General features: G+C 38.9%; 1 protein-coding gene across 11 annotated transcripts in view; it reads right to left on the bottom strand.

The window, feature by feature from the left end:
- FGGY (FGGY carbohydrate kinase domain containing) overlaps positions 1-20,540 on the bottom strand; it is a 390,193-nt gene that overhangs the window by 225,717 nt on the left and 143,936 nt on the right. For all 11 annotated transcript variants that reach the window (XM_028513518.2, XM_036026185.1, XM_036026179.1 and 8 more), the window contains one exon: positions 13,154-13,269. In XM_028513518.2, coding sequence (XP_028369319.1) covers positions 13,154-13,269 — 116 coding nt within the window. The remainder of the gene's footprint in view (positions 1-13,153; positions 13,270-20,540) is intronic.

The following is a 20,540-nucleotide window of genomic DNA, read 5'->3' as shown; positions in this document are numbered from 1 at the left end:
ATCTTTCCCACTCTTCTCAAACTTCTGACTCCCCCACACTCTCAAATGGTCATCTCACCTCCTACTTCACATAGATAACAGAAGAGCTCCCTCAACTCCCCATTTCTGAGCATCCATTCCTCCCAAGTCTGCATCCATCTTCTTCCTATTACAATAGCGGCTATACCCTTACTCCTTTCTAGAAGCCATTCCCTCCTCCCTTCTCTCTCTGGTGTCACCAGTCTGTCACTCACTACTGGAACCTCACTGGCAATTATACCTGCTCAAGCAACTCTCCCATCTTCAGGCAACCAACAAAGCAACAGAAAACCCTATCCACTTTCAACCATTCCTCCACTAGCCACTGCCCCCATTTTTCTTTCTTTTCCTTCCAATCAAATTTCTCAAGAGCTGTCTAAATGGGCTGGCTCTGTATTCTCAGCCTGGCATCTGACTGCCTTTCCTTGGGTCCTGACTACACATCTGACCTGTAGCCTCGATCCACACTAACCAGCTGTGTGACTCAGGGTGACTAACTTCTTTGTGCCTCAATGTCCCCTTTCTGTAAAAAGGGGTAAAAGGATGAGATGCCACAGATCTCATAAGGTTACTGCAATATGATAATACACATTAAGCCCATGGCACAGTGTCTGGCATCAGTGAATGCTTGGTAAATAAATGTTAGTTGTACTAATTATTTACTCCTCAACCTTTACCTTCTGCCCTACTTGTATAATTAAGTGGCTCTCATTAAAGCCTCCGTCACTTTGTCAAATGGATAATTTTCAGATCTCATCTCAATTTCTCTCTCAGCATCCCTGGGAATTGTTCCCTCCCATTCCCAACTCTCCTGGTCTTATTATCTCCCTGTCCCTTACTCCCTAGCCTCCTTTGCAGGCACATCCTCTTCTACCTGGCCTTTAAGTATTGCAACTCCTTCCCCCCAGATCCATTTGTCTTCTTCCTCTAGAGTCCTGCACACATATCTACATGTATCTCAAATACTATATATACTGATAACTTCCAAATCTCTGTTCCTAGCCTCATCCCCCTTATCGGCATAGACCCCCTGCTTACTTCACATCTTCATCTGGAAATCCCAAGGGCACAAAATCCTGCTCTCAACCCTCTTTTATTTAACTCTTCTCTGAAGCATTTGTTCGTGTGTATTTTCTAACACTATTTAGTTGCTCATTTACCTAACATCATCTATTGAGTACCAGCTATGTCCCACACTTTTTTCCATGTGCTATCTTGTCCCAGAAAATATTGGAGGGAACTTACAACCTGTAGGCAAAGATAACATAAGGTAAGTGGGATTAAAGATTAAATAAAACCAAAGATGGGAACAAAATGAATTCAAATGGGGCTAAACACATATACCATTGGCTTACAAACCCACTGTAGATGAGTCTCAAATTTGCATTAAATCCTCAAGCAGCCAAAAGGATGAGGAATATCTTGCCAGTAACTCAATATAATGCCCATAAAAGAGAAAATGAAAGCAATTACACAGAAAAACCAGGAGAAACTAAAAATAATTTGAGTACTCGTATCAGATTTGATTTTTCCCAGGGGACCTGCATGATGAGGTCTCTGTGTGAGGTCATCCTAACTACCAGGCATCACTCGGTGTGGCAGTCAGGAGAAGCTCGGTCCTTACAGGTTAAGGAACTCGCTTGACACTAGTCACATGGCTAGTCAACGGCAGAGCCAGGATGCCAACTCATGTCCACATGGCTCCAAAACCCATTTTCTTTCCATTACCCCAAGGCATATTTTGAAAATACATAACCCCCACCCAGTAGCTCTGAAACAACAGATCTCTACGTTAATGTCTGTAACAGGACAACATGACATCACAAAAGCTCGGTCTCTTAACGATCCCTTCTGGGCAGCTTCTGTAATTTGAATTTGAAGATGAATGCACAGTCCTTGGTAGAAGAGAATGGGGGAGGGAAGCAGAACATGAAGTATTAATAAACATCGTAAAATCATTACCTGGTCCCTTAAGTAGCCTCTGAAGTAAAAGCAGTGGGGAAAAAAAATTGCAGGAGGCTTTTTCCCCCCTCCTAATAGATTGTACATTTCAACAGCTAAAAGGGTATAAAAATTTAACGGAATTTTTAATGTCTTTCTAGGTTTTACAATACCACAAAGAGATCATCTTCATTCCCTTTGCGACGAGAACAGATGGGTGGCAGGGGTGGTGGGGCCGTGACTCACTGCCTCCTCCTGCCCACAGAGGCTGTCTGGGAAGCAGGCAAACTTCTGGGATCAATAGGGTTCAAGGCAATGCAGGATCTGCCAACAAACCTTGGAGAGGCCATTAGTCAACCAGTGACCTGCCAACCTGACCACAGCAGCCTTCTGATGTGGATTCTCAGAAAGGTTAGCCCGTGATGGGAAACTGAAAAGGTCATGGTATCTCACTATCAAAACTCCACAGAACTGGGGTGAAGGGCACTGAAGAGTTGCTAGGAATTCAGAGGTAAGGGCAACCTCGGAGGCCAAGGTTACCACCCACCAGCCGCATGACCAAGAGAAGCTAAGCAGAAGAGGCAGCAGCTATAGTGACACAGGAGGACAACCAATGGAAATGGCTGCCTTCCAAGAACACTGACTTAAACGACCTCTAAATAGATGACAATAATGGCATGAGGTCAGATGTCCAACAAGATCTAGAAGCAAGTCTCATGTTACAAATTTTGAGAAAAAGGAAAAAGAAATCCAAAACTGAATTTTGAATTGCAATGTAAACACATGCAGCTTTGCTAGATGTCACATTAATCATTCATTCTTCTCCCAGAATTTCAGAAAAGCTCTGTTAGGCAGAGGAAAAAAGTTTTAAAATACGGACAGTCTAGTTGAAGATACAAGTAGACAGATAAGATAGAAGGACCAAAGTGCTACTAGAGCTTGTACTGTGCTCCAACATTGCACAGGGAGAGCGTTACTGAGAAGACAATTCCAAGAAAAGATAACACCTAAGCTTAGGTTAGCATGACTTCTTCATAGTGAACTTGGGCTAATTCTTAATGACTTACTCTTTCACAATTATGTGCTAAATAGTCAAACCAAGATATCTTGTATTGTTAACATGAAGGACAGGCCAATAGTTTTTATAAACCAAACTTTTGGAAACTGGGATAAAGAATAACCATTTTCCTATCTCTGAGCAGCAATTCAATTATATCCTCAGTGGCCCCAAGACCACATCTGAAACTGATTTTCCTAGTTGTGGATGTCTAGCTAGGCATAAAAATATAAAAGTGATTTAGATTATCAAAATACTCTCTTAGATTTTTCATTTTCTCTCAACCACATTTGGTCTAATTAAACCTAGTTTTCTAGGATGACTTCAGTATCATTTCACATCCTGTTCCTTTCAACTTTCTCAACTCTAGCCACACTGGCTTTCTTTCACCATGCTCCTTCCTGCCACAGAGTCCTTACAAATGCTGTCCCCTCTGCCTGAAATACTGTTCTCTCCCATCTTCACAGAGTTAATGCACATCAGCCTAGTTTAATCATCACTTCTTCAAACATTTCCCAGTTTCCCTGACAAGGTTGTATCCCCTTATTATACAGTCTTGAAGGCTGCTTTACCCATTTTTTGTAGCATTTACCTCAGTGGCAATCTTGTAATTGATTAATTGATTGATGCTCTCTGCATTAGACTGAAAACTCTAGGAAGGCAGGAACCCTGCTAGCTTTGGTTCACCATTGTTCTCCAACAAGCAGCACAATGCCCCACGTTGTTAAGTTAATAAATGAGGGCAAAGAAGGGAAATGAGAGCTGAGTGTTTCCTCTCTTTTTTTATTCAGTTATTACTATGATTATGTCTTTGCACTTAATTAGCTCTACCTTCTCAGTTTTCCTTCCTTTGAATATAATTATCAAAAGTCCTTTTTGGTTGTTCAAAGGAGTTGGCATTGGGGAGTCCAATGCTAGCTCCATTTGTCACTGTGATATTTTACACAGCATTGAACCTTCTTGTGCTGGTTAATTTAGCCACTTTTACTTGAGTCTTACCAGAAGCTAGCCACTTTATATACATCATTACTCCATCACAAGGACCATGCATGGTAGGTATTCCTACCTGTCTAATAGATGAAGAAATCAAGTCTCAGAGAAGTTTAGTGACTTGCCCAAGGTTATACAGCTTGTCAGTGGTCAATTTTGGATTTGATCCCAGGTCTTTCTGATTCTAAACCTTATGACTTCTGGTTTCCCCAAACACTACTAAAACCTATCTTTCAAATTTGTGGGGAAAATAAATGTGATGGTGCACGAAAAGAAATACTCTTCTAAAGTCATGAAGCATTATGGGAACATTAGTCACTGAGTTAATTATTACCTATGTATCCTATACTTTTTATTTGCTTATGGACATGTGCTCTTTTATACATGGAGAAAAAGCTATAGATTGTGTTGTGGGACTGAAGAATTTAGGACAACCTATAATTCTGATCAAGGTAACCTCTCAAGGAGTTAAGCCTAGAATGTGATAATAATGTAGAAGCAGAAATATGATTATTTTGATTATATCTTGCTTTCAAAAAAGTTATGTGAATCCCCAGGGTGGAGCTCCAAAAAAGTCACTTCCCCAAATCAGAAGAGGTTGGTAATAATTACATGGAATTTTTCAAGGGATATTGGCTTTGGCAGACATGACCTATCACCTAGAGAGGAACTGGAGTTCAGGAGAATGGCCAGTTATTAATGTAGTAAGAAATAACATTTTCTGAAGACTTAGTATGTGCTGGAGCTTCACCTGCTTTATTTCCTTGATCCTCCTAAAATGTCTATTCATCCCCATATTACACCAATTAAGGCTCAAAAAATAAGTAAGCAAGCAAGTAAATAAATAAATAAAGTGTCACACCCAAGAATACACACGACAGGGCTTCCATGCCTTACAGATGACAGAGCTAGAACTGAACTCATGCCTGTGTGACTCTGGTGACCAAATTCCTAACCATTAGAATAAGCAATAGCTAATGTATTACTTAATTATTTTAGTTTATCTAAATCAGTTGCTTAAGAGCTTGATTGATGTGTTCCTACATCCAACTATCCTTGGCTGCTTGGGCAAAGTCCTACTCCTGCATTTGCAAGGTTGAATGCAAAGACAATGGGTTGGGTGAATTTACCTGTGTAAGTCTTTCCCTTGATGACATTGTTCTGCTATTCTTAGTCCTTTTCGAACAACCATTCCAAATTGGCTAAATGACCAAAGTTTGTTTAAAAATGTCAAACAGCAAAGGTGGCATAGAGTAGTGGAAGAGCCTTTGGACTGGGGGTCAGAAGACCTGGTTTCTGGTCTCAGCTGTGTCACTCAAATGTTGTAAGACCAAGCAAAACCACCCTACCCCCTTGGAGCTTGGCTCTTCATATATAAAATGAGGGTATTAGAGCAAAACCTTCATGGTGCCTTTCAGCTCTGGTATTAACTGACTATTCAGCAGTAGGAAGAGACTGACCTCACCTTTTGGGGGCTTCCAAATATCTTCCAGATGCCATGCTGAGAGTTACATGAAACCTTATATCCAACAAAACCTCTGAAAGCCATTGTCTCACATGATGTGATCATCACTGCTCTCTTGCCTTTCTGGCTCTACAGGGCTATTCCTGGAAGAGCCAGCAGCTGAAACAGTACTTCTGGGAACCTAAGGGTGATGAGAAGTGGGGAGCACCATTACTTCCTTCAGGCCCAAAAGGCAGGGCACAGAGTGTTACAGGAGTGAAGACCGTTGTCCTCCAGGCACCAAGGTACACTTAAAAATGATAACAACTAACATACAGGCTTCATAAACCACACTTTCCTATGATATCTGATACCTCATTTCAGTTTCACAAGAAACCTTATGGAAGGAAGGATAAGAAATGGATACTGTATGTAATTAAAGGAAAAAATGGGCTTGGGACACACACACACACACACACACACACACACATCTTCACAAGAGCTACAAAGTCCCTAAAACTGCCCTCAATTTTATTTATAGCATTGGCAGAAGTAGTTACTGGGACTATCTCTTGAGAGCCAGGGAGCCAATCTTGTTAGGCTGAGTCTCTTACCTGTGGCTCCATCCTCAAGGTAGATGAAGTCTCATTAGAAATTAAACCCAGTCCCCTTCTTATCCCACCCCAGGCCCACTGTGCTCCAGCCACCCCCAGCCACACCCTACATTCTTCTGCACCTCCATGCTTTTGCCTGTGCTGTTTCTTCTGCCTCAGAGGTCATCTCCCCTATTTGGTAAGCTACCACTCATGAATTTCTGACACATCTCAACTGCCATCTCACGAGTAGACTTCCTTGATATCACCTCCAGTTGTTAGTGACTTCCTGCTCTGTTTCCCCACAGTATTTTGGACATCTCTAGACTTATTGAAAAACAGTGAGATAATTGATTTACTCATTTATTCCCACCCTTTGCTGCACAGACATGAGATTCCCAAGGGGATTGACTGTGGTGAGTTCATTTATGTATGTATCTCTAGTACTTCGCTCAGCACCTGGCACGTAGGAGACACTCAGTAGTGTGCTTGGATGGATGCATGCATGGTTGGATGGATCACTAACTGACATGAAGACTTCTATGTAGGTCATTCTCCATCAGGCAAGAGTTTTATTTTAAAAGGTAAAATAAGATAGTACAGTACTCAGAGAACATGTACTTGCCTGAAGTACAGGAAAGACCTTGTTCTATCTCTTGGGCAGGAATGACAAGGGTGGTAAGAGGAGATGGGATAAGACAGGCTCAGGGTAAAGAACAAAGGTGAAGCCTAGTCCAGAGTACCCACAGGGATGACCTCCCTCAAGACATGAAAGAAAGTATTGTCACAGCCCCACAGAGTGTGGAAAATGTAGAGTGCCTGTGGCCAAAAACCTCCCAGTATAAATTATTAAAAACAGTTAGATTGTGATACCAATGTGCAGCAGCAGTTCAAAAAACTCTAAATGAAAAGCAAGTCTTGCATTCTAAGAAATAAAGGCAGGAATCCTTATAAACATGCCCAGTTCTATTGGGCAAATTCAGAACATTGGGTATTAATAGCCTAAAAGGAATTTTATAATACCTATAACTATCAATGACATCACTGGATTCTTGGTCCCAACAGTGGTCATGATGAATGCCGCTGGTGAAAACCCCTCAGACATGTTTCCATAAGGGGATTTCTTCTTCTCTTCCAGGATGAAATAACGCTAATGTGAACAGGGCCATCTCCTGCTTCTATACCCTTACTTGTTCCATCTATCAGAAGAGGAATTGCTTAGCTGATCCACGAGACTTGACAAAGAAAGCCAACATCCATGGGACCATGTTAACTAGAAAGTAGAGCCACAGCCTTGAAACGGGGTCAGCACAGGTTTGGCACATGTCTCTCTTCTTAAACTGCCCACACTCTGGCCAGCAGGCCCTTTGAGTTCCTGAAGTAAGCAGATCAAGTGCTGAAGCAGGCCCAGCCCCTGCTCTTGTCTCTTTGTCCCAGCCCCTTGGCATGCCAAGGAGTGTATTAAGTTAGTGTCATGCAGATCCCAAGGTCCAGCCAGGTTCCTCCCTCCCTCCCTTTAATTCAGTGTAACCAAAGCCAATACTCAGTTTGCTTCAGGTGGTTCTGTGAACTGTTCCCAATTGGTTGGACGTCAGAGTGGAAGAGGAGTGAGTATCAGCGCATCTATGTCCTCATCACACACTCTACCTACAATTTTAAGCCTATAAAACAAAAATATTTAAAACACAGCCTTAGTTAACTACAGGATTTATTTTACTCTGTAGAAAAGCAATATTTCCAATCTTCCTAAATTAAGTTTTGTTCTTGGTTTTGTTTGTTTGTTTAATTTCCTGTGAGAGGAGTCTATAATATTTCCTGTCACAAAAAAGTCTCCAAGATCTGCTATAGGAATAAGATTGGACTGCAGCTATCATTTAGGTTGGAGTATGTCTTCCACAAGAGTTCTTTCTTAAGTGCCAAATATGTTACTGAAAAAAGGACTACAAACACTGAATTTACAAAATGAAATCGTCGTCTGTAACCTAGTACTATCATTTAATTCAAAACAGTTTATGGAGAGTCTATTATATATTACAGAAAATTAAGGCCATAAAGGAGCTTACCAAATCCTTCATCCAAACCTATATTCATTCATTCATTGAACAGATATTTCTTCAGCATCTACTCTGTGCCAGATGACAGTACCCACAGTGTCTGATGTCAAAAATGCAGTCTCATAGAGGGAGGGAGAAAAAACCTATTTAAAAAAAATGTAGCCTCCCTCCCCTTAAGGAACTGTCTTCCTTCACATATACTTTATCTTCATTTCTGCCTCTCACTTAACAATTACTAACTCCTTCTACCTGGGCTTTAAGTTTCTTCTTTGCCTGGCTTCCCTGACCCCAAATAATGAATGAGCTATAAGCTAACACATTGAACCCTTTTATATAACAAAGCTCTTCCTGTACTGCCAATAATCACTCTATAATTCAGCCACGTTGTACACATGAGTTTGCACAAAGAGGTCTACCCCAATAAAACACTAAAGTGCTTTTCCCAGGAAGTAAAAAGGCAACCATGGCATGCTGAAAGTGAGCCTGGATAATCGATTAGAACAGGTGGGATGTTGCTTGTCTTCTTAAGGGTCCTTTCTCCCTGCTGATCTCTTCCTTCCTGTATGCTTTTGATAGATGTTTAGGATTAGATAGGTAACCTGGGAATTAGTCATATGGAACTGAAGGTCAAAATTTATTGATACAGACTATTTTATTGGACTATGGATATATAATTCCCTACAAAACACTGGGTTTATGTTTTCTTCATTATTCCTGAACATTAAATCAACTTGGATAGTTTTAACTGTATTACTTTGATTCAAAAAATGTTTTTTCCTTATTTTTATAATGTTCCCAAACCACATCATCCAAATACCTCCTTAAAGGCAGGCGTTAGGTAGTAACATTTAGTTTCAAAACTTGCATGTAGTTACTTAAAACAATGAAAAATTCTTCTACTGTCCTTGAACTGTACCATATAAATATTGCATTTGATCCTTAACTTACACTGTATAAATAATTTATTTCAAAAATATCCCTCCATAAGACCATCAGTTGCTGAGGTGTTCAGTTTTCGGGGAAAGCATTTATTTACTGCATGAGTCCAGGAAGGCTGGTAAAGACTTGGCTAAAAGCTCCACATGGAGCGAATTATGGTAATTGTATTAATGCTCAAATCCACGACGCTCTGCTCAAATCTGCTAAAAGGTTTTGCACTACATTGCCCACATCTTGACGGGCAATGAGTCCACTGGAAATGTTTAACACTTCATAGAGAGGCTTCCGAGATTCATTTTTTTATAGCTCCAAGAACTGCTAAAGAATATCTGAAGGTAGCTTTCAGAGGAGTCTCTGAAAGTCACAACTTACAGTTTAACATCCTCCTTAGCATCTTCCACTTTTGGTTCAGACTGAAACTCCAAGTTCAAGTCACCAGAAATGAAAATCAACGGAAACATCACATAATTAATTTTGACGAATGGGTAAGTTTTAATTCATGTATGGCAATATGCTGGTTAATGATATGTCTCCCTAGGACAGCCATTAAAAATCCATTAACTTAACAGACAAAATCTAATAAAGTTACTCTGGAAATTTTCTGCTAAATTAACATTATGGACTTTTAATGAATATTTCCTGTAGATATTGCCCTATTAGCAGAGCTAATATACTAATCAAACTAAAAAGCTTCTGCAAAGCAAAGGAAACCATCACCAAAATTAAAAGGCAACCAATAGATAGAAGAAAACATCTGCACAGCATATTCAATAAGGAGTTAATATCTAAAATATATAAAGAACTCAGAGCTCACTAGCAAAAAAAAAAAGGCAAAAGATCTGATAGACATTTTTCCAAAGAAAACCTACAGATGGCTAATGGGCACATGAAAAGATGGTGAACATCACTAATTATCATGGAAATGCAAATCAAAACCACAGTGAGATATCACTTCATATCTGTTAGAATAGCAATTATTAAAAAGACAAGGGATAACAAGTCTTGGAGAGGACACGGAGAAAAGAGAACCCTCCTGCACTGGGGGTGGGAATGTAAATTGGCTCAGCCACTGTGGAAAAGAGTATGGAGGTTCCTCAAAAAATTAAACATAGAACTACCATAAGATTCAGCAATTCCATTTCTGGATATTTATCCAAAGAAAACTAAACACTAATTCAAAAAGGTATTTACCCCTATGTTCACTGCAGCATCATTTATAATAGCCAACATATGGAAACAACTTAGGTGTCCATCAGTGAATGAATGAATGGATAGAGATGAAGCATACTGATATATGAAATACTACTCAACCTTAAAAAAGAATAAAATCATGCCATTTGTGACAGCATAGATGAATCTGGAGGGTATTATGCTTAGTGAAATTAAGTCATACAGAGGTAGATAAAGATCATACAATCTTACTAACACGTGGAATCTAAAAGTCAAAGCAAAACAAAAATACCCAAAGTGAAACTCATAGATACTAAGAACAGAGTGGTGGTTGTCAAAGGGAGTTGTCAGGGGGAGCGGGGAGGTACTGACCTCCAGTGTGAAATGAGTAGGCCATGGGGATGCTATGTGCAACATGATTCTAATTAATGGTATTGTGGTGCATATTTGAAGGTTGTCGTGGTAGTGAGTAAAATTCTCATCATAAGAAAAAAACATTAATTTGTAACTTCAAACAATTTTTATTTATTGATGAGAGAGAGAAAGAAACATCGATTTCTTGTTCCACTTATTTATACATCTATTGGTTGATTCTTGCATGTGCCTTGCCCAGAGACCATACCCACAACCTTGGCACATTGGGCAATGCTCCAACCAACTGAAGCCCTTTGGCCAGGGCTAATTTGTACCTTTTTATAGTGACTGATGATGTAGTGATCATTTCACAATGTAAACAAATGTCACCTGAAACCAGTGGAATGTTGTATACCTATTATACCTCAATAAAAATGTTTAACAATACAAAAATTAAAATAACATTAATCTTGTGTGAAGGGAGGAGAAGCATCAAAAACTAAAATATACTTAAACACACAAAGAGGTAGAATTACAACTACCCTAGCTCCTAGTCCAGTGTTTAAGATCTAATTTGCCTGCACCCCTTAATTACAGGATGAGATCTTCTCCCTTGACACTTAGTCCTGACTGTTCTTCACCAAGGCAGGGAACTCATGGGTAGCCTCCAAAACACCAGACTGGGGACTGAGGACTTAGTGACCATGCCTTAGCTCTAATGACCCATGAGCTGTGTTCCCTGCAATTCATATGTTCAAGTCAATATGTAATGTAACTATATTTGCACTTATTCCAGTGTAGCTGAGGTTGGCTTTGGGTGTTAAATATTGAACTGCTGCCTAATCCCACTGGAGGCCAACTGAATAGCTGTATCGGTTCGCTCGATCTTGTATATTCCAAGGAGACAGTGTGCTTTGGCACAAAAGTGGAGTCAGAGACCCAGTTTCTAATACTGAGTCTACAACTTAATAGTAGACATGGAACTAAATCCTAGTTTTCCCATCTGAAAAATGGAAATAACATACAAATAGGTTTTGTGAGGGCCAACAAGATTTTAAAAATATATAAAATAAATCACCTGCTAAAAGACTTGGAAAGCAGCGATGACTAATGAGGGCTGCTTTGCCTCCTCCCCTCTCCCACTAGCCCTGAGCTCTTCCCTCTTCTCTACCAGTTCAGATCCTGAGATGGTTTCAACTGAGCCACAAAAGTTCAAAAGGGGCTCTTTCTGCAGACTACCCTGGCTTCATTCTTTCCCCAGACTTATCTATTAGTAGTTAAACAGACCACAGAAACCAGGTTATGTTGTCTAAAACACAGCAATACAGGTGCTACTTGGATCCTTCATGTCTCTATCTTTATATTCTTGAACTTCAACATAGATGTCATGAGAACTCCACCACAGAAAGGTTGAACTAAAATAACCTACTGTGTGATTCAGTAATCAAGGGTGGTTCAAACCTGTAGCAGATACTACTAGCTGACAAACGATATATAAAGCTAAACTCTCAAGTCTCAGTTGGTCACACGAATGGACACATGGCTGTCTAGCCAATGACTACCTTTCCCAGCCACCCTTGCAGCCTAATGGAGGCTTATGTGATCAGAAATGGAATGGCCCATTTCCACATTATGCTCCCTCCAAGAGAATGTGAATGGATTTCTCTGGTTATTTTTATTCTTCCACCTCACGGGCTGGGAACTGATGAGAACCAGAGTAGCAGCTATCTTGGACCCAAAGTTGGAGGCTGTGTTGTCAGAATAGCAGACCTGCCCTGAGAGTCACTTATCTCTATTCTATCACATAAAAAGGAAATAACCTTCTATCTTGTTGAATCCACTGCACTTTTAAGTTTTATTTTTACAACCTCCTGGCCAAAACACTAAGCAATACAGAAGTATTTCTATTGAATCAGGTGTAATTGCTTACCTGATGACAGCTTACTGGAACTGTAAACAGTAACTACAGGAAATAAACATCTTTCTGTGAAATGAGCATGTAAGCCTTAAACTTTAAAATGTCAGCTATTGTTACATGGACCTTGTATCTGAATTCTTTTCACCAGGTAACCCCCACTAGTCACCCGCACCTTTACTTATCCAGTCAGTGCCAGAAAAAAGCTGGAAGTCTGAAACCCGAGAGCCTTAGTCAGCAACCACTGGCTCATGTTCCAGTTTCTGTCTTATTCTTGATGTTTCTCATTTTGACCTCTTCAGTTATTTTTTTCTGTTCATGACCTTGCCTGATTCCTTGAACCTAACTCACAAAACATTTTACTTGTAATGACTGGACACAACCCATACACCTCCCCCCTCAGCCCTTGTTTATGCTATTCCCACCGGCTCTATGCAAATATCTTCATCGGTCTTGGCCAATGTCTGAGATTCTATACTTCAATGCAGAGTTTCATATTTCCACTCGGATCCTATAAGCTTCACTGTAAGGGCCTGCTAACCATGGCCTACCCATCTGAACTCATTTCTCTTGTTAAAACAGGGCTATGTTCCTATATTTTAATTTATACTAAAAAAAACCATCAATATCCTCACACATACATAGACATAATCACTCTCCAGATTTTCTATTTTTTACCTATTTTGCTGTAATTATCTGCAACCAAGTCTTCCAAACCAATCATCTTCCAGAAACTGTCGTCCCAGCCTTTCTCTGCTGAGTATGTCCATTTGCACACCAGGGAACAGAGAGACCTAAGAAAATGGGAGAGAGGTGGAACCAATACCATGAGTGAGCGAGGCTTCTTTTATGTTTTACCAAATACCTGCCCCGATTGCTTCAGTAGCATTAAAGAAGTAGAAAAAACCAAACTAGGTAATTACACATACCTGTTTAGATCAAAAAGTCCATTGACACCTGTTAATGGGTACTTTTCTTTCACTTTCAAAAGAGTCTCAGCTCTTTATTTATATCTTGATTGAACAGTGTATATAAACATGTGTATGTTTATTTATATTTATATATACCCAACACTTGTGAGATAATTAGAAATTACAACACTGATTAGCTATTTGATGATATTGAGCATTATTAAAGTTCAGCTATAATATTGGTCATTGCCATTATATTTCAAAACAGGCTTCTTATCATTTACAGATGCAGGCTGGACTACTCATGTATAAAATGATATAATATCTGGGATTTGCTTCAAAATCATAAGAGAAGGGGAAGTGAATGCAACAGAATCAGCCATGAGGTGGTGGCTGTGGGGCTGAGTGATAGGCAAATGGTATTTGTCATGCTATTCTGTTTGGTTCATGTTCAACATTCTCTATAACAAAAAAGTTTTAAAAAGTGCCTGGTGTGTGAGTGTGTATATATATGTGTGTGTGTGTGTGTGTAGATATATTTATATATATTTATATTCATCACTCTAGTCTAAAGTGGTATTTAATAGGAGGAAGACTTGACTGCTGGAAGGTGTTTTCCTCTCCAGCTTCATTTCCCTTCCATTCACCTTTAATTTTCTACATGCAGGCAATAAAGTATTGTTTGCAGTTCTCTGAAAAAAATCACATTCTTGCACAATTTTATGCCCCTTCCATACTCCTATTTGGAGCAGCTTCTTCACCCTGGTAACTCAAACACCTCCTTTGCCTAGGCTGAGTCCCCAGTTCTGGGTGGGTCTCCTTCTCTGAGTTCCCAGGTAGGTATCCTCTATCATAGCTCTTACCACACTGTTTAATTAACTGCTTCATTATTTATCTTCCCTATAGTCCCACTGACTTCCAACATGTTCTCCATGTTGTGCTCAAACTTCATAAAATAAAACCTGATGCTATCAACCCCTGATTAAAACCCTTTCGCTGTTCCTTACTATATTCAGGAAAAAGTCCAACTCTTCATAGGGCTTAAAAGGCCCTTTGTGATATGACCTTGATGGCTTCCAGTTTCTTCTGGCCATTCCCACCCTTGCCTGCTCCCTTCTGTACTACCAAAGTACTTAAAGCTTCCCACAGTGGGCCTTGAATTCAGACTTTCTTGTGCACTGAGTTCTTTGCTGCATTCTTTCCATAATGTTCTTCCCTGTTATGCATCTAACTCCTAGTTAGAATTCACGACTCTGCTTGCATTCCCTTTGCCTGAAGACTCATGGAAGGCAAGGTGAGTACAAAGCATCTTCTTCAAGTTCCAAGATATGTTTATCTACCATATTTTTTGGACTATAAGACACACTTTTCCCCCCAAATTTGGGAGGAAAATGGGGGTGCATCTTATAGTCTGAGTGTACCTGGCTTACTGTGGTGGGGGAGGCAGTGGTGGAGTGAGGTCACAGGTTATTAAATATTTTACCATATTTTTTGCTTCAAAATTTTTTTTCCTATTTTCCTCCTCTAAAATCTAGGTGTATCTTATGGTCCGGTGCATCTTATAGTCCTAAAAATACGGTAATTACTTACCATTGGAACTAACTTTGCCCATTCACTTCTCTATCTCTCCCACTCAACCAGCAATTCCTTCACAGCAAAATCAGTCCTAATTATCTCTGTATCACTAGTACCTAGTCCACATTCAGCCACATGTCAAGCCACAATGAATACTGACTGAATGGAAGCACTACAAAATGCTTTGTCCACCTTGCCACAGGTAAATGGTAAACCTAGGTTGCTCATGCAGTTTTAAAGAGAAACGTATCTCATACAGCCAAGTAGGTGCCTCTCATGCAGCCATTCACATGGGTTCACACATTTACTCATTAAATATTTAGTATGCACTTACTATGACCCTGGCACTATGCTGGACCCTGGGAAAACAATGGTATGTAAAAGGCCTGATCCTCTGCTCTTGTATAAGCTGACAATTTAATTAAGGACACAGAAACTGATCAGTCATAACTAAAACCACATACTAACAAATAGCCAAAAAGTTCTCAAGTGGAGAGAGAAAAAAGAGAACCTTTAGCAGGAATGCCTGTTTGGACTTGGTAAAAGGAAAAGCTAAAAGAAGTTTCAAGACGGGCTCTACAGAGGAGATGATGTTTTGTGAGGTCTAAATTCTGAAAGCAAACAAATTTGATTTATCACTAGTGAACTCTTTTTCAGATGTCACATAGATGGCAGAGCATGATGAGCTAAGCTAAACATATGGATATTTTAAAGGACTGACAGTGCCAGTAGAAACTTAATACACACCAGTATGTGCTAAATCCTTCACCTGCTTTATGCAAGATAAGTTGTTCAGGGGGTATAGAGAAGGCAGCCATCTGGGTAGCATGTTCTGAAGAGTATACAGCAGGCTAACTCCTCCAGGCCCAATGTCTGAAATTCCAGCTCCTTGGAAGTTCTGAGAGCTCCGTGGAAAGAGCAACACTATGGAGGGAAGGATGATGTGGAAGGAAACTTCCTAATGATCAAATCACGTAGGACAACTCTTCACTCCCAAAATGCCCCATTCATGTACAGATTTCTGTGCCTTTCCTTTGCTCCTTAAGTCTTAATTGATTATAGCTCCTTTCACTCATCCTTGTCTACTTGACAAACTCCAAATCACCCTTATGATCCAGCTGCAAAAGTTTCCTTACTACCTCCAAACTAAACTCACAGCTCTCTCCTTGGAGATGATATTAGAGATTGGAAATACTGCACTGTCATTCTTAACAGCTAAGGGAGGTTGAGTTTAAGGCCCCCAGTCTATGGCTCTCCACATATGCACACACACCCTTTGCCACGTCATCTGTAGTGCTTTACCTTCTCCTCTTCTTGCCTCCCCGCCACTGTGGGCGGGACCTCCTTTCCTGCTTCAAGACTCTATATTCTGTCATGTGACTGGATTAGGCCAAAAAAAAATGAGGCCACGCAACTGCATGCCTATTTCCAGTCTAGGCCTCTAGAGGCATTTTGTGTTTCTTCACTCATGGCATCAGCATGAGAAGATCCTGCCTAGGACAGCCCTTTGGTCCCAGGAGGAAGAGAAGAGATCAGTAGAAAGGAGCAATGACTGCCAAGAGCAGCCTAATCAGACACCCCAAGCAGCCAAAACCCAAGTGAGTAAGTCTACCTGAGACCAGAAGAACTGCCCGGCAGCACACAGCCTAAATAGACTACCTATGATTATTGTCTTAAACTACTGAACATTAGTTATGGTTTGTAACAGAGCAATAGTGAAACAACTCAACACCTTAAGGCATAACGACTCCAGGTAGATTTTTTTCCCCAATAAGGGCCAGTCCTCACAGAAAGTTGGGTGTTTGGAGTGGAAGATGACGAAGACCAGGAGGTAGAAAATTTTACAGTTGCAGATGCCTCTGGCAACTCCATTTTCCATCAGGACTAATAATGAGATACTACAAGGTTCCTTTTTATTTGGGTTTCTTTAAATCAACTCTTAGGTAATGCGGATGTATAAAAGCAACAGAAGTCACAAAATTGGGAAAGTGCATCTGAGGCCACAGGTTCTCCAGAAATCTCTATGAGAGAGCAAGTATAAAACACTAGGCTGTCAGTGAGTAAAGACAAGGTACCTGTAGCAGAACAAAGGGTTTGCCTGCCCCACCTCCCACCCCAGCTGGACAGGAGTGCTGCTTCCACCCAGGGAGAAGGGGCCACGTATGGTTTGTTCACTGCCATCCAGAATGCCAGGAAAGCAACTGCTGTACTGCTTGCAGATTTACCAATGCCAAAAAGACTAAAGGAACCTACATGAGCCTCAGAAGAACAAAAATCAATGAACAGGCAAAACAAAAACAACACCTAACTTAGGGGGACTAGTTCACCAGGGAGAAGATCACTGGAGCATCTACAAGAGGCAGGCCTCACAGATGTAGAAGTGACAAAAAAATGAAAGAGAACATCAATAATGAAAATGATGAGAAATCAGAAGAATGCAAATTTTTTTCTTAACTAGCAACAATGATTTTAAATTTTAAACCTTAAATTTCTGCATAAGAAATAAAAAATCACTGACACTCTTGAAAATCAAATTAGTGATCTGGAAGATCACTAATTCTCTAAGTAAAAGAAGTATGCTACTGCCCACAGCAAAGACACAGAAATAGTGAGGGAAGAAATAAGAGCCTTGGAGGGCAGATCCAGCAGCCTACCATGAGAATAACAGGAATTCCAGAAGGGATTTTTATTTAAAAAAAGAAGAAGAAGAAAAACCAGATGAAGGAGTTGTTATAATTAAAGGAATACAGTACAAGAATTTTTTTTTTAACCACTGAGCTGAAGCAAGATTTAAGCCTGCAGATTAAAAGACTCATTAAACCCAGGAAGTGAATCCAGGAAGTACTTGAATTTCAAGAATAAACAAAAAATTAAATTATACAAGTTTCAGACACAAAGAATAAGTTACTCAGAAAGGCAAGAGATTTAGACTAGCTAAGGAATTCTCATCTACGACTCTGGAATGTAGAAAACAGTGGAACAATGTATAGACTATTAAGAAAAATGATCCAAGAATGCTATACCCAGACAAAATATTATTCAGCTGTCAGGGAAAAAGGAAAATATTTTCAACATGCAAGGATTCAAAAAGAAGACTTCCCATAAATGTTCTCTGAGGGCAGTACTTGAGAAAGGATGTAACCAAAAAATAATTGATTCAGAGCAACTATCTCAACATAGGCAAAATCAAGACCAGAGGGACCAATGGTGTGAACACAGACATATAGACACATATACACACATATTCAAATTTTTTTATGTTTCTTTGTATATAATACTGTATTTTTATTGTTAATAGATGATGATAGTGTAAACAGGAATTCCTAATATCAAATTTTCTTGAAACACAACAGGCATGCTATATTAGAAGAAAAAAATCTAATAGCCTGGAACTGAAAATATTAAGTTAAATATAAGCAGAACCTCAAAGTCAGAGATTGAAAAACTGGTACAGCGGAAACATATTTGGGGATGTATATGTATGTTTGGGCAGAATATAAGTTTAAGGTTGGTTGTAAGGATAGAGAAGGTAGTCACTAACAGACACAAAAAGCTTATAGAACTGCCAAAATAACAAGGAACAAAAAGAGAATAAAGAAAAATGAACAACTCAGCCATTTCTGGTGAGGCTCAGGGGTCTGAGTGCCGGCCTGGAAACCAAAGGGTTGCTGGTTCTACTCACAGTCAGGGACCACGTCTGGGTTGTGGGCCAGGTCCCCAGTTGGGGGTGTGCGAAAGGCAACCACAGATCAGTGTTTCTCTACCTCTTTATCTCTTTCCCTTCTCTTCTCTCTAAAAATAAATAAATAAAATCCCCTCCCCCAAAAACAGGTACTTAAAAAAAAATAAAATTAACAAGTCAGTGAGATGAAACTAAAGAAACTAAAATAAAAAGAAAAGGGAAAATGGGTAAGGTAATATAATCAGAAAACAAAAATAGTATAGAAGAAATAAAGTCGATTATTTCAGTTACTATACCAAATGTGAATGAACATATTCCCACAGCTGGTAAAAAGATACTGATAATTAATTACACTGGGGTTAAAATTAAGCTATATCCTGTTTACAATACAAATTTTTAAAAAAATGTGATAAAGAGGTTTTTATTTAAAAAGATTGAAAAAGTAACAAATACAAACAAAAAAAATTTTAAAGAACAATATAAGTATCAGACAAAGTAGAATACTAAAGCAAAAATATTAACAAATCAAAAGGAATATTCTACAATGGTAAAATGCTCAAATCCAAGAAGAATACCATCACTTAATAGATTTTATGGAACAGACAGCATAAGATAAAATATTTACATATTAAAAAAGAGCTCCAAAAAATAGCATTTAAAAGGAGACACATATTTAAAGATTTTACTGTACTTTCAAAATTTTAACAGGTAATCAATCCAAAAATACAATATCACTGCTGAGGTATTAAAGGGTGCAAATATAATCAACAAACTCAATTCATATAAGGCGAGAGAGAAGGGGAATGTTTTATAATACAAGCAGAGATTAAATTGGTAAAGTGGTGTTTTACAGAGAAATTTAGGTTTTAAAAACTTTTATTGGGAAAGGAAAATATCAGAACAGGAATACCCTAAGCAATTAGTTTAAGAAATTATGAAAAACATTAATAAACTGAAAGAAATCTATAAGTAGTAAAGAGAAAATCAGATAAAGATATAAAATAATAAGATAAAATTTAGAAAATCAACAAAGCCAAAACATGGTTCTGTGAAAATGTGTTCTATGAAACAGAAAAACTGGCATAATTGAGGAAAAAAAAAGAGAGAGTGAAGACCAAAATAAAAAACATTTTGAATGAAAATGGCAGACACAACCACAGATAAAGTAGACATTAACAGAAAAAAATAAAGATTACATGAGCAACATTATGCCAGTGAATTTTAAAATTTACATGCAATAAACAATTTACTAGAAAAACAGATCAAAACTGACTCAGGAAAACACAGGAAACCTTAATAGAATTATAATCATTATGAAAGTAGGTCAGTAGTAAAAATCACCCCTCATATAAAACTTTAAGCCCAGAGGGCTGTTCTAGAAATTTCTAATAAATGTGCACAGAACAGAGCACTCTAAAGTACTTCAGAGTCTGGAAGAAGAAGGGATGCCTTTCAAGTTATTTACAAAGCTAATATAACTATGTTACAAAAAAAAACAAGAGAAAACAGTAAACGAAACAAACACGAAGCTACTCTCATATTATGGATATGGGCACAGAAATTCTAAACAAGACATGAACAAATTTAATATAAAAATGTGGGGAAAATACATCATGAACAACATTCAAGACTGTTTTAATAATAGAAGATTTATGAATATATTCTAGCACAGTATTTTATTAAAGGAGAGAAAAATGATCAATTCATATTGAAGAATAAAAAGTATCTGATGAAGCTTAAATGCTACATCAAGATAGAAACTCTTGTTGAAGTAGAAATAATAGAACCTTCTGCTTCTAACCATGACGGAGTAATAGATAACGGATTTTACACCCCTGCCTTGAAGCAGAAAAGTAGGAAGAAAAAAACCATGAAACAACTGTTTTCAGACCTTGAA

This window comes from Phyllostomus discolor, chromosome 5, assembly GCF_004126475.2.
Source record: "Phyllostomus discolor isolate MPI-MPIP mPhyDis1 chromosome 5, mPhyDis1.pri.v3, whole genome shotgun sequence".
Classification (NCBI taxonomy): domain Eukaryota; kingdom Metazoa; phylum Chordata; class Mammalia; order Chiroptera; family Phyllostomidae; genus Phyllostomus; species Phyllostomus discolor.
This window is presented reverse-complemented; position numbering and strand designations above follow the sequence as displayed.